A 14345-nucleotide genomic window follows, 5' to 3' on the forward strand; every position below is an offset into this window, starting at 1 on the left:
CAGTCTCATCAAAACACATTCCTAAACTCACCTTGTTTGTCTGGATTATTTGAGCTTATCCTTTGATAATTTCCTGATTAGCTGTATAACGATATGTAGTACACCTAAGTTATCTGGATCTTCTTCCCCTTGGGAAGGTGCAGAAACAGGGTGTGTAGTAGGGAAGAATCGAGCTACAGTTATTTCCAAGCTAGAAAGCTGATTCCTTATTTTCTCCCTTTGAAGCCATAAAGCAGAAGACTTTCCAGACTCACCATCCTTAAATATTAATCATTTTAGTTATTTCTTAAACATATACCATTTCTTTCAATACCTCTCTATGTCCTGAAAAAGTATAGTTTTACATTTGTAACTGCAGTTAACAGTCTGGAATATAACTGTCAAATACTTAAATCTGAATATTCAAAATGTTAAATTATTTGTGTACCTATCTATAAGCTTACCTATCCCTCAAGACCCAAGCTCCAGCTTTACTACCTCTTGAAACTTTCCTCTACTGTTCTTTCACCATCATATGTCTGTGTGAAAAATACTTCTCTAAGTTACTGAAGTATTTATAGTTTTTAATAAATTTAACTAGATTTTAAATTATTTGTAGTTTAGCTGGTTTGTGTTAAACCATTATATGTAAAATCCTTGAGGGTAAAGAACTGGTTATTTACTTTATATCTCCAGAGCAATTACTCTAATGCTGCAGGCAAGACCAATGCTTAGTAACTAACCTTTAGGATACCACTAAGAATCATAACATTTAAGTTGAAAAGGGCTTTAGGCAGATATGATCTCCATTCTGCACATGAACCCAACAGATCCCAGGAAATCCAAGTAAAATAATGGATTAGCAGGGACTAGAATCTTATTCTTCTTCCTCATAGAAGGAAGTCCATTGCAATTAGACTGACTCCCTTTAATTATACCCTGGCATCAAATAAGGCAATGTCAAGATAGTATTTCAAAATTTTGTCTTGTGTCATTTCTAGGTTAGCTAGGTCAAGAATACAGTATTAACAAATAAAGTTCCATCTTAATTTTAAAAAATCTGGATGGCCCATGCAACATGCTAAATTTTTCCTAAAAGTAAACATCAAATGAAACTAAACGATAGGACTTCCCTCTCTGAAACAATAAGGTCTAAATCATTCCTTTCATAATCTGAAGGCCTACTAAGTGTAAGAATAGTAACATTTCTTCCAGACAATGATTAAACAAAAAACCACTAGAGCTTGTTTTTTAAGTAATTAACAAAGGATTATTATAGATTAATCAAAACCTTTGGTGAGATTAATGGGCTTAAATTATTCATTTCATTTTCATACTTTCCCTTTAATATCCATTACCCCCAACAATGATTATCAGTATTTGTTTTGTTGGACAGTAAGAAAGTACCGCAAAATGAGGAAGAAGATCTTCTCTATCACTCTCTGTAAATGCAGAAATCTCCAATGCCCTGGGACGGTGATCCACCACAGCATGACCAGGCACACCTCGACCTCGACCTCGACCCCTGCCTCGGCCGTGAGCTGCCCCTCGACCTCTTGAATGAATTCCTCTACCACGACCAGATGAGAGAATCCCCCGTTTCGCAGCCTAGAAGAGATTAGACAAATAGGTTAAACATCACAATTACTAACACGAGCCAAGTGTTATACTCAGTCAGATGAGTCATACAATCTGATATAAGTTATACAATTTGATACATATTTACATATTCGAATAATGCCCTACAAAAGGATTTCATAATTTAAGTTAGGGTTTTAGTTTCTAAAGTGAAAAAAAATTTAGACAGCTAATGAATTTAGAAAACAAAGTAACATTAATTTAAGCAATGTTTTGAAATTAATAAATGTGCCTTTTCTACTAAGCCCCTACTAAGACATCAAACTATATCACAAAAAGACCAGCAATTCTTGAGTTCCAAATAAGGCCCAGAGCTGAATGTTACTTCAAAAGTTAGTATAGGGACTTCCCTGGTGGTGCAGTGGTTAAGAAACCTCCTGCTAATGCAGGGGACACAGGTGCGAGCCCTGGTCCGGGAAGATCCTACATGCCACGGAACAACTAAGCCCGTGCACCACAACTACTGAGCCTGCGCTCTAGAGCCCGCGAGCAACAACTACTGAGCCCATGTGCCAAAACTACTGAAGCCCACGTGCCTACAGCCTGTGCTCCACAACAAGAGAAGCCACCGCAATGAGAAGCCCATGCACCACAACAAAGAGTAGTAGCCCCTGCTCGCCGCAACTAGAGAAAGCCCGGGCGCAGCAACAAAGACCCAACGCAGCCAAAAATAAACAAATAAATAAATCTATTAAAAAAAAAAGAAGTTAGCATAATGTAGACATACAAGATACCTATATATATAAGTGTATTTTTTCTAGTTATGGCTTTCAAATACAGTGTTTCCATTTGTTTGTCTGTTGACTTCAATATGTACAGTTATTTCAAATTCATCATTTTGATCATTTATACTAACACCATCATACAACCAATGTAGCATAGTAACATATTCCACTTTATCGCTCTATATGAATAGCACACCATTCCTTCATTCCACAAATATTTAATGAGCACTTCCTGTGGTCTAGTCTTTACCCTCATGAAGCTCAAATCCTAAAAGGGTAGAGACATTAAGCAATCTAGTTATTTGATTATATTAATGAGAAGTGATTCAAAAAATGAGGAAATGCTTTACTTAAAGATTTAAATAGAATATTAAAGATCTGCAATGAATAAACTACTAGAATAAAAGTTCCATTAGGAATTTTTTTCCTTGTTTTACTCTCTACTTTATCCCCAGCACCTAAAATAGCAGCTAGCAGATTGTAGAAACTTAGTTATTTGTTCAATGCATCAAAGAAGGTACAAAGAACAAGCAAGGCAAGGGTGAGGGGTGGGGGTTAGAGCATGAACAAAGGAACCAAGGCTGAAAGGAACTTGGTACTTCTAAGAAGGAATAAAATCCAGTACAGCTGGACCACATGTGATGAAGCGATGAGGCTAGAGAGACAGGCAGAGCCAGATAATGAACAACTTTAAGAACCACGTTAAAGACTTTGATTTTATCCCAAGAGCCATGAAAATCAATTAAAACATCTAAAGTTCAGATGTAGGGTGATGTAATCAAATCAGTGTTTAAAATATTATTCTGGTAAAAGGAAAAGAGAACAAGCTGGGAAACCAGTCAGGCTACTACAATAGCGCCAACAACTGAAGATAGCAGCTTAGTCTACAATGGTGGCCATGGAGATAGAGAGAAGTAAAATAAACACATTTAAGACATACTGAGGCGGCTTCCCTGGTGGCGCAGTGGTTAAGAATCCACCTGCCAATGCAGGGGACATGGGTTCAAGCCCTGGTCTGGGAAGAATCCACATGCCGCGGAGCAACTAAGCCCATGTGCCACAGCTACTGAGCCTGCACTCTACAGCCTGTGAGCCACAACTACTCAGCCTACGAGCCACAACTACTGAAGCCCGCGTGCCTAGAGTCCGTGCTCTGCAACAAGAGAAGCCACTGAAATGAGAAGCCCGCACGCTGCAATGAAGAGTAGCCCCTGGTCACCGCAATTAGAGAAAGCCCGCGCATAGCAACGAAGACCCAACGCAGCCAAAAATTAATTGATTAAGAAAAAAAAGATACACTGGGGAGTAATATGTATAAAACTTGGTAATTAAATGTGTTTGAATACTGAAGGAAAGGGAGAAATCAATGATGACTCCCAGATTTCTGGTTTGGGTAATTGTGTAGATGAGTTTAGGAACAAAATAAGCACAATTTTGAACATGTTGAGCCTGAGGATGTGAGACATCCAAGTGAAAATGTCAAGCAGGCACCACTGCCAAAATCTCTGCAAGTATAAATATTTTAGTTTATTCATCTCAAGACAGTTAATTTTAACATTAGCTAAAGTAATCATCTAAAATCCAAATAACAAACTTCAGAGGTCAAGGATTAATGTCAATAACAGCACAGCATATACAAAAGTATACTCTTAGGAACTTCAAAATACTCCTTAAAAAAGGGGTCCCTGGACCAGTAAGTTTGAGCAATACTGAGTATTTAAACATGTGTTTTTGGAGATTCACAAATTACAAGCCTCTAGAAAACCATATACAAAACAAATGTTTATACATACACTGCCAAATGTAAAATAGATAGCTAGTGGGAAGCAGCTGCATAGCACAGGAAGATCAGCTCGGTGCTTTGTGTCCACCTAGAGGGGTGGGATAGGGAGGGTAGGAGGGAGACGAAAGAGGGAGGAGATATGGGGATGTATGTATACGTATAGCTGATTCACTTCGTTATACAGCAGAAACTAACACACCACTGTAAAGCAATTATACTCCAATAAAGATGTTAAAAAAAATTAAAAATAGAATGTGGGGAAAAAAAAAACATGTTTACTATAACCTCTTCCAAACTTATTTGGCCTCAAAAGCTTTTTTCACTAATACCTATTAACAAAATATGGAATTGATGTGGTGAATGAACACCCTCTGGCAAACACTGCATTACTGCATATACTAATATTAATTGCAAACTAAAGTTTGGCCATCATAAAAGAAAAACAGAAGATGTCATTCAGTGTTTAGCTATATCATGATAAGAACGAAAACATGGACTAATAATATAAAGGATATTAGTAATACTATTATTTATTTGCTAAAATTATGGGTCAAAATTTTAAAAATGATAATGTATTTTTTTAAAGTCGCATCAACACAGGCATGAAATCTCCAGAATGGTGAAAACACAATTTCTATATTAACATAAAAGGAACCTATCTTTTCCAAAACTTGTTATCTTAGGCAGGACACACAGACAACCATATCAGTTTTCCAGAGAATGCAAAATATATGCAGGTTTAATATACCATCCTATGGCTTCCTATGACAGACAAGACAGAGCCTTAAGACAAGAACAATGGCTGCTAAATGTTAAAGTCTTTAATAGCTGGATACCAGTACTCAATACAGATTTCTACTATGTTGAAAAAAGAAAATCAAGTTGCTAATGAATTTGGGAAAAAAGCATTATTTTCAGATTAAGCAAAAGGAATAAGCTAAAATACAAAAAATTAAATTGTGGCAACGATAAATATAGACAAGTACCAACTACACTAATGACATAAATGTCTCTGTACTTCAAAATGTAATTCTGATTCTTAAACGTATTTTTGCTAAATGTTAAAAATTCTCATGTATAGAGATCAATTTTACTAGATTTTTCTTATATAATCATATAACTAAATTATAAGAAGTTAGTTTTTTTCTCTTTAACATCCACAGCACCATCTATAGGCAAAACTTAAGAAAGCATGTTCTTCAATATAATTCTACCTCTAAAAGTCTGATCCTTACAGGAACTCAACGTAACATGCCTATATATGCACAGAATATCTCCCTAAGAATAAATGAAAAGGCTTTAATAGATTTTGGTCCTAGGAAGAAAAACAAACCGAAAATAGAAAAGGAACAAAATTCACTAGAAGTAGAGGGACTTGTGTATAAGAGTAGAATGGCTATCACCCCTCATTAAATACTAAGGGATTTTCTATTAGCTCTGAAAGATTTGTTAACCTCTTCCCTCTTTTCTACATCAACTTCCAACATGCCAACGACTGTTGACCAGAATGAGAGGAATGTATTTTCAAATAAACCATCAAGACTGTAACTAGTCCTCTTTAGCGTACTGTGTGGCTATCATGAAACGTACCTCCAGCTGTAATTCGGTATACTTTCTCCTAAGTTCAGTGACTTCTTCTCCAGCTTGCATCTTCTTATATAAATCCAGTTCTGTGTCAAGTAATTCTTTCTGCATCTAGAAAATAGTAATAAATATTTTAGGTGATGACAATCAATATCCTGCATTTATACAAAACATTTACAAAGAATTTTTTACACATTCTCATTTAATCCGTACATTTCTTCTCTATTTCCAGTCCTATCATCCTAGTTCAAGCCACCAGTCACCTCTGGTCTACACTACTGCAACAGCTTTCTAACTTGTTCCTACTTCCACTGATTTCCCTATAATTCATTTTCCAGACAGAAGCCAGAGTGAGATTTCTACTGACTGATATGGAGTACTTTTCAGGAAATAACTGAAAAGAAAAGCAAAACACCAAGGTGTTAATGAGGAATATACAGTACGCTTTTACGTAAGAAAGAATACATACACACACACCAAGAGGGAGGGAAGAGTGGGGAACAGAGTGTCAGGGCTCAAAGGGGGAACGGTTGTTTATATAAACCTTTTTATATAGTATAACTTTTGAATCATGTTAATGTTTTACTTATTCAAAAAATAAAACTAAATCAGCAAGAATGACAGGGAGAGCGATCCAAAACTGAATACAGACAGAAATAAACCTAACTTTATCAAATTAATAACATAACCACACGAACAGAAAAACACATGATCCTACACCACGGGTCTGACTCTATACTCTTAGTGGAGTATATTATGAGGTTGTAAAGAATGCAAACAAATTCTTAATTTTATATTTAGTTAGTTGTTGGAAGTGGTATTGTTTTAGCAATTCTGGAACTATTCGAATGGATTACAGGACTGTGCAAACGTATACTGTATTGATGTTAGTGGGAACCAAGTTGTCATCATGGGAACAGGGAGATATGGCCTAAGAGAAAGAAAAGAAGAACGCTGTGGTATTAGATTAGAATGAGAAATATCAATATAAACTCATAATTATATATATATATATATATATATATACACACACACATATATACATACACACACACACAACAAATACACACATACACACAAAGTATAAGTATTGTATAACTCCACGGGTTTTTTTAAAATCACTTATTGTCATCTGAAATTAACTTGCTCACTTTTTTGTATCTAATCAGTTAATCTACCTGAATTTTCTCCCTTTCAATCATTCATTCTGGAGACTTCACTGGTGGCACAGTGGTTAAAGAATCTGCCTGCCAATGCAGGGGACATGGGTTCGGGACATGGTCCGGGAAGATCCCACATGCCGCATAGCAATGAAGCCCATGTGCCACAACTACTGAGCCTGTGCTCTAGAGCCCGCGAGCCACAACTACTGAGCCCATGTGCCACAACTACTGAAGCCTGCGCACCTAGAGCCCGTGCTCTGCAACAAGAGAAGCCACTGCAACGAGAAGCCCGCGCACCACAATGAAGAGTATCTCCCGCTCGCCGCAACTAGAGAAAGCCCGTGTGCAGCAATGAAGACCCAATGCGGCCAAAAAATAAAAATAAATAAATTTATTAAAAGAAAATATCATTCATTCTGTACAGTGACATCAGATTGGTACTTCTCTGTTCATTAATATTTTATACCACCAATTACTTACAAAATAAATCTCAAACTTCTCAGTCAAGCAGTCCAGTACCTATATCGTTTTGTCCTCTAGCTACCTTTTTAAGATTATCCATAACTATTTGTCTAATTACTGACTTTCTAACTACAATTGACTTTCTAACTACAATGTGCAGGGTTCAAAAGATGAGTAGAGTTTGCTTGTTTGTGTTTATTTACTTATTAATTACTAGAGAAGGAGAAGAATGGTAGTATATAATGATCAAATTTTGAGCAAAGAATATTAGCTAAAGGAAAACTGAATCTTAAATAATGTAGTGTTTTAATGTTCTTTTAACAAGTAGTAATATGAATAACAATACAAATTGAAATACCTGAGTCTTGGTTTTTATACTTTTTGGAAGACAGCGTCCAGGAGAAGCAGCTTTGACCTCATCTTTCAACTTGGTAATATTTTTTGTCAAAATCTCTAAAGTTTTCATTATTTCTGCTTTATCTTCAGACTTCATTGCTTTGTTTTTCTCCAGTTTTGAAATTAACATCTGGCAAATTTTTAAAAACAAATATATGACACATTCCTACTATTATTTAAAAAGCAAACATGGCAAAGTAAATATAAATAACTGCTACTTTTAGTTTATGTGTTCATGACAAGGCTTACAATCACTGAGACAGCAGAATAGCAGATTGGTGATGCTAACTATCTCAATTCAAGTCTTAATCTTGGTTTATGTTGTGAAGAACTATATTACTACTTAAGTCTCTTAGAACATAAGTTCAAAGCATACAACCACAAGAAATTTAATTCAATCCCTGAAAAGTTGTCATTTTGAAATAGCAACAATCTTACTTTCTAATCCACTTGCTGATATTACTGATCCTAAGTATTCCCACTCCAAACATAGTCCGTAACCCAGAAAGAATCAGAGGAAAAATTTTACGGTTTCCCTCCATATGAGATATTAGAAAAATGGCATATTTAGTTACTTACTTTCTTTGTCAGAGAGAACAGTAACTGGCTAGGCTAAGAACAATATGCCCAACATAGATAGGAAGTAAGAAGATAAACATGGTAATATGGAGAAGACATCACAAAGTATTATAGGTTCTCTGAGTCAAGATGGTTTCAGTTTTGGTTGTAAAGCATTGTGATGTCTCTTTATCAAGTACATACAAATTTAAATTAGAAAAGACATACATTTTAAACCAAAAGGTAAAAAGTTTGTGTATTTTCAATATTTTCAAGTGTCATAACTTCTATTACCAGACATAATCAAGAACTGACACTAATTAAATGCCATAACTAGAGCAACACTGTACAAAAGAAATACTGCAAGCCACTTTTAATTTTCTAGCAGCCACCTTACAAAGATAAAAGAGATACATTAAAGTTAATTAAATACATATTCTATTTAACTCATTTTATCAAAAGTGACATTTCAACAAAAATTACTGGGATGTTTTACCATTTTTCTTCATACTACGTGCTTGAAATCTGGTATGTATTTTACACTTACAGCACACGTCAATTTGGATTAGACACATTTCAAGTACCTGATAGTCAGATGTGGCTCTTAGCTGCTGTACCAGACAACATAGGACTAGAGGATCACAAGCCAATTAAAGAAAGGTACATATGTCAACATTGAGAAAAAGGTTCCACTTACTATCTATTGAACTACTGTGCAGCAACATACCTGGATAAATATTCCTTATTTTCATTTCAAGTTGATAGTCATAGCTCCATTTAAACTAATCCATTTCCCAGTCCACTGTGCAATGTATATTACACAATGTAATACACTTCATCACCAACATTTTATCAATTAATATATAATTATTGATAAATATTTCAGTTTTACCATTATCAATTACAGTAAATATGTTTCTCAGGACTATCTATAGAGTGTAAGATTAAATTCACTAAAAATTATGACACTTATAAATATATTTTGCCAAATCTAACTTTAATATTTTACCTTCTGTGTTTCAATGTGCTTTTCTAAAATTTCTTGTTTTCTTTTCCTTACATCCTGCTGAAGTTTCAGTGCCTCCTAGAGAAGGGATCAAAAATATTATTAGAATATTTACCATGTACCTTTCCGATAAATGGAATTACCCAAAAAGACAGAACTGGTTGTAACTGAAGAAGCTTGGCAACAAAAATGAAATGCAAAGTTTTCCTATGTAAAGCTTAAATAAGTACACAAGTTTCAAAAATCAATCAGGAGAGCCTTTCATTCCAAGACGAAAATTAATATTTACTAATATACTAGGGAAAATAAAAGTTCAGTGGCAGCCAACATATACCTTTCTTTTAGCTCTATTTTATGATAAGCACTGAAAAAACACATACATGCAGAAAAGCTTCCTGACCTGCAAATTCTGTACACTACTATACTTACCTGTTTTTTTTTCTGTGCTTCATTATTATCAACTGCAGAGGTGGAAACAAGTAAGGTTTTTTGTGCAGCCTTCAAAGCAGCTGGATTATACACCGTTTTTGTTAGGCCAGTAGATGTAGACAACACCTACCAATACAAATTCAATTTCTCAAAAAATGTATCAAGCATTCATGATTTCCTGAGTACTATTTCCTTCAAAACTCTAAAGCACTCCTGTCAAAATCTACCACACTGAACTAAAAGTATTATATATTTGTAATAACTAAGTCACATTAGTGATTTGAAAGAAAGGGTATGAGTGAGGGATAAACTATAAAGTGAAAAAATTTTTAATTAACACCATATACCTTTAGAAGAAAAGCAAACACAAAAACTTCAAATCAATAAAAAACACTGCCATTACTGTATCACTGAGAAAATATTAGTTGTTGAATACAACACTAGTATTCCTAGTGACTAAAGCAAAAACTGTACACAAGAACACAGCACAGGAGGAAATCAGACACTGTCCTGCAAACAATTTAAAATGATCATTTGTAATTTACATTTCTGAAATTAACCTTATTGCTTTCTCTCTCCATTCCTTTGCTAGCACTGCTCCTACTTTAAGTGATCTTATTCCCTTAAACTCAGCTCAGGTTCAGCACAACCACTCCAGACCTCCACAAAGCTCTAATCATTTATTTCTTCTACCTAGGTCCTTCGATGAAATATTATTCCTATTAAAATATTTAGTAAAAATGACCTGATGACATATTAATTTATTTTATATCTCTCTCCCTATCTTCACTGTAAGAGCCCTGAAACAAAAAAAACCATGTCTTTCTCCTCTTTGTGCTTCTTCTAGTACCTAAACCTTACTACCAACTAATTATGAGACAATGGGTAAATTCAGGTACCTTCTTGGGCCTCAGTTTGCTCATTAAATAAGAAGTTCAACCTGATGGTGCCTAATGTCCTCACAAACCCAAAAATTCATTCCATGAGGGTAGGTATTTTTTTGCTTGGTTTACTGCTTTACCTTCAGTGCCTAGAACAGCACCGGGGCACACAGCAAATGCCCAATAAACACTTTTGCACCAAGTTAAAATGAAATGATGGTAGATCAGAGAGGATAATCTTTTCCACACAAAGGTCAATTTAAGAAAATTAAAGTGTGTAGGCTGCCTTTTTTATCCTCCGAAAGCAGAAAGTTGTAGGTTCCAAAGAGTGGTTGGTTACTGGTTCTTGGAAAGGAGTTTAGAGAGCCCTTCAAAGAGAGCTATGAATGCTATAAAATCTAAACATGAAACCATGTGTGTGAAGAGTGTAACTTCCCAGAGGAAAAAACATAGTTTCCAAAGTCTTAAAGGAGTGCATGATGTAAAAGAGGTTAGAAGAACTACATAAATAGAAGAGTATCAATGAGAAAAAGAGCCCTACTTTCTCGGTACTAAAATGTAAATAACTGGGTATATCAGAGAAGTAGCAATCTGGACAATACTTTCTAATCTTTTATCATGAAATTAGATTAGGGAACATCACAAAGCTTAGGCAACTCATCACTATTCTAAGTATCCAAGAATGTCTTAGCCTCTAAATGAAATAAAAACCTAGAATACTGTAATTACACTAGTTCCATATAGCACAGCTGATGTTTAAAAATAAAGGTTCTTTACAATAGTTGATATGTATCAAACTTTGATAATTTTCTTCAATAATGAAAATACTTAAGATATCACTAACAAGTATGAAATGGTTGCATTCAGTAAAATATAAAGTAGACACAGATTTAGTTCATAGTCTAACTTGTCACATTCTCTGTAATTCTAGAGGAAAAGTTATTCCATGCTACCTTACCACACCATACAATGTCAAACTGTACGATTATACAGGGTGAGATAATAACTTTATAAAGGGAGAAACGCAAGATAATCTGCAGAAGAAAGAGACTGAGTGTTTATAAACTGTTTTCGTCATGATGGTTCCATAACAAGTTGAACAGTTGTGACCAAAACAGGATTTCTATACTCAAATAAAGTTGGAAACAATATCATAATGCTACTTTCTAGTTTCAAAATGTATATTATCGTAAGAGCTGTAAAAAAGCCAGAAGTAAAGAAACCCATAAAATTTGTTTAATTCAGCATTTCTCCAATTTCAGTGAGTAGGGAACACTCCCTTTCCAAGTACTGTTATTAATACCAGATATCACACTAAGGATTGCTGTTGCAAGGTGAATAAAAGTATATGATAGGGCTTCCCTGGTGGCGCAGTGGTTGAGAGTCTGCCTGCCAATGCAGGGGACACGGGTTCGTGCCCCGGTCCAGGAAGATACCACGTACCGCGGGGTGGCTAGGCCCGTGAGCCATGGCCGCTGGGCCTGCGCGTCCGGAGTCTGTGCTCCGCAATGGGAAGGGCCGTGGCGGTGAGAGGCCCGCATACCGCAAAAAAAAAAAAAGTATATGATAACAGTAAGAAGACTCCTTTATTGCTACAAGCATCTTACTTCCTTGTTTTCTCCAGGAACTTCCTTCTGTAAAAACAGAACATCAGCTAATATATTTCACTGAGCTTAAGATATCACTGCCTAGGAGACACACTGTCATTTAATATAACCCTACTAAAGGAAAAGGCTGCCAATTATAATCATAAATACCAAGAACTATAAGATGTAGCCCAATTTCAGAGGTGTAAAAATGTGAAAATAAAATGTCTTAGAAACAGTGAACTATATGATTACAAATATTGCTCACTATCTGGATCTATTAGGTTCCAGAGTTTAGACAGTAAGAGTTTGAATAACAAGAAATATCTGTATTTTTTGCAAGATGAGGATAGAGTTGTCACAAAAGAGAAGAAAGTAACGAACCCAAAAGAAAAGATGATGCTACGATTCTAAGAATGTAATAAAAACATAGTGGTCTTTCTAAACAACCACACCTCTATTTTCCAAAATGGTTTCTGCATGTGCTGTATTTTTACATATTGACCTTATTTCCAGTGACCTTACTGTATTCACTTATTAATTCCAATCGCCTGTGAATTCTTTTGGATTTTCTACATATACAATCATATATCATCTGTGAGTAAACACAGTTCTGTTTCTCCCTTTCCAACGTTTATGCCATTTATTTTATTTCCTTATTGTAGTGGTTAGGCCCTATACTACTGGAAAAAAGTGACAAGAGTGGACATCGTTTGCTGTTCCTGATCTCAGGGGGAAAGTATTCAATATTTCACCATTGAATATGTTAACTGTAGGGGTTTGTTATTTTGCAAATATACTTTGTCAAAATTAAGGAAGTTTCTTTCTATTCCTAGTTTGCAGAATGCTTAATGTGACTAAATAATTTTACCACATTTTTTTTCTACTGAGATAATCACATGGGGTCCTTCTCCCTCCCTCCAACATCTACCACATACCTCCTCCCAACCCTTTATTTTGTTAATATGGTGAAATAAATGATTTTCAAATGTTAAATCAACCTTGCATTTCTGGAATAAACTCTACCTGGTCAGGATGTATTATCTTTCTCATATCACTGTACATTTGCTAACATTTTACTTAGGATTTTTGCGTTTATGTTCATGAGATATTGGCTTGTAATTTTCATTTCTTGTAGTACACTTGTCAGGTCGGGTATCAAAGCTCTCTTCAATTCGTAAGATGAGCTGAAAAGTATCACACGCTTTGTTGTTAAAATATACATCACTAATACCTCTTACTTCCCAAGATAAAAGCCAATTCTCCAATAAAATAGAGGTTATAATCCATTAACACCTCCTTATCTTACTTCCTATATAAAATATTACAAGCCATGACTATTATTAGTACTTGTAAAAAAAAAGAAAAATAGATTTTTCTCATGGATAAAAACGGAATAAAAGAAGTATTTTGTAAAAATTACCTACTGCAAAAGAAGGTTATTACAAATTAAGTCATCCAAGTATCATTTTTTAATAACCAGTGCCCAAGTTAAAATCAAATACAAAAGAAACATAGTTAGGATGCCCCAAAGCAACACTCCCAATAAGCTAGTTCTCACAGGTGTCTAAAGCAGAAGTGCCTTGCTTAAATGCAATAAAAAGACAGTATTCTGGCTTCCCTGGTGGCGCAGTGGTTGTGAGTCCGCCTGCCGATGCAGGGGACGCAGGTTCGTGCCCCGGTCCGGGAAGATCCCACATGCCGCGGAGTGGCTAGGCCCGTGAGCCGTGGCCGCTGAGCCTGCGCGTCCAGAGCTTGTGCTCCGCAACGGGAGAGGCCACAACAGTGAGAGGCCCACGTACAAAAAAAAAAAAAAAAAAAAAAAAAAAAAAAAAAGACAGTATTCTGAGGAGTTATGTGTAGGAAACTTATTAATATATAATTACCATATAGTCAACTTTTATATTAAGTAAATAATCAGCCTTTCAATAAATCTCAATGTTCACTTATGACATTCCCTTAAAGCAGCATACAGATGTGTTTTCTGTAGCAAAACTTAACTGGGAATTCTAGTGAGGACAGGAGTTTACTTTAAAATTAAGTTTATCAAATATTTTCAGGAATTAACGATTTTATTTCTTACAAGAATACCAAGTAGCTTAAAAGAGACAAAGGGACTGAAGATCTTGCAGAGAAATATCTTAACATCAAAGAA

At 35.3% G+C, this 14345-nt stretch overlaps 1 protein-coding gene across 15 annotated transcripts in view; it reads right to left on the reverse strand.

The window, feature by feature from the left end:
* The window catches only part of RBM26 (RNA binding motif protein 26), an 82493-nt gene that overhangs the window by 17466 nt on the left and 50682 nt on the right, over positions 1-14345 (reverse strand). For all 15 annotated transcript variants that reach the window (XM_032610812.1, XM_032610811.1, XM_032610804.1 and 12 more), the window contains 5 exons: positions 9724-9849; positions 9298-9372; positions 7693-7860; positions 5716-5820; positions 1387-1587 (listed from right to left, as the gene is read on the reverse strand). In XM_032610812.1, the coding sequence (XP_032466703.1) occupies positions 1387-1587; positions 5716-5820; positions 7693-7860; positions 9298-9372; positions 9724-9849 (675 nt within the window). The remainder of the gene's footprint in view (positions 1-1386; positions 1588-5715; positions 5821-7692; positions 7861-9297; positions 9373-9723; positions 9850-14345) is intronic.

The sequence above is a fragment of the Phocoena sinus genome, chromosome 18 (assembly GCF_008692025.1).
Source record: "Phocoena sinus isolate mPhoSin1 chromosome 18, mPhoSin1.pri, whole genome shotgun sequence".
In the NCBI taxonomy this organism is placed as follows: Eukaryota; Metazoa; Chordata; class Mammalia; order Artiodactyla; family Phocoenidae; genus Phocoena; species Phocoena sinus.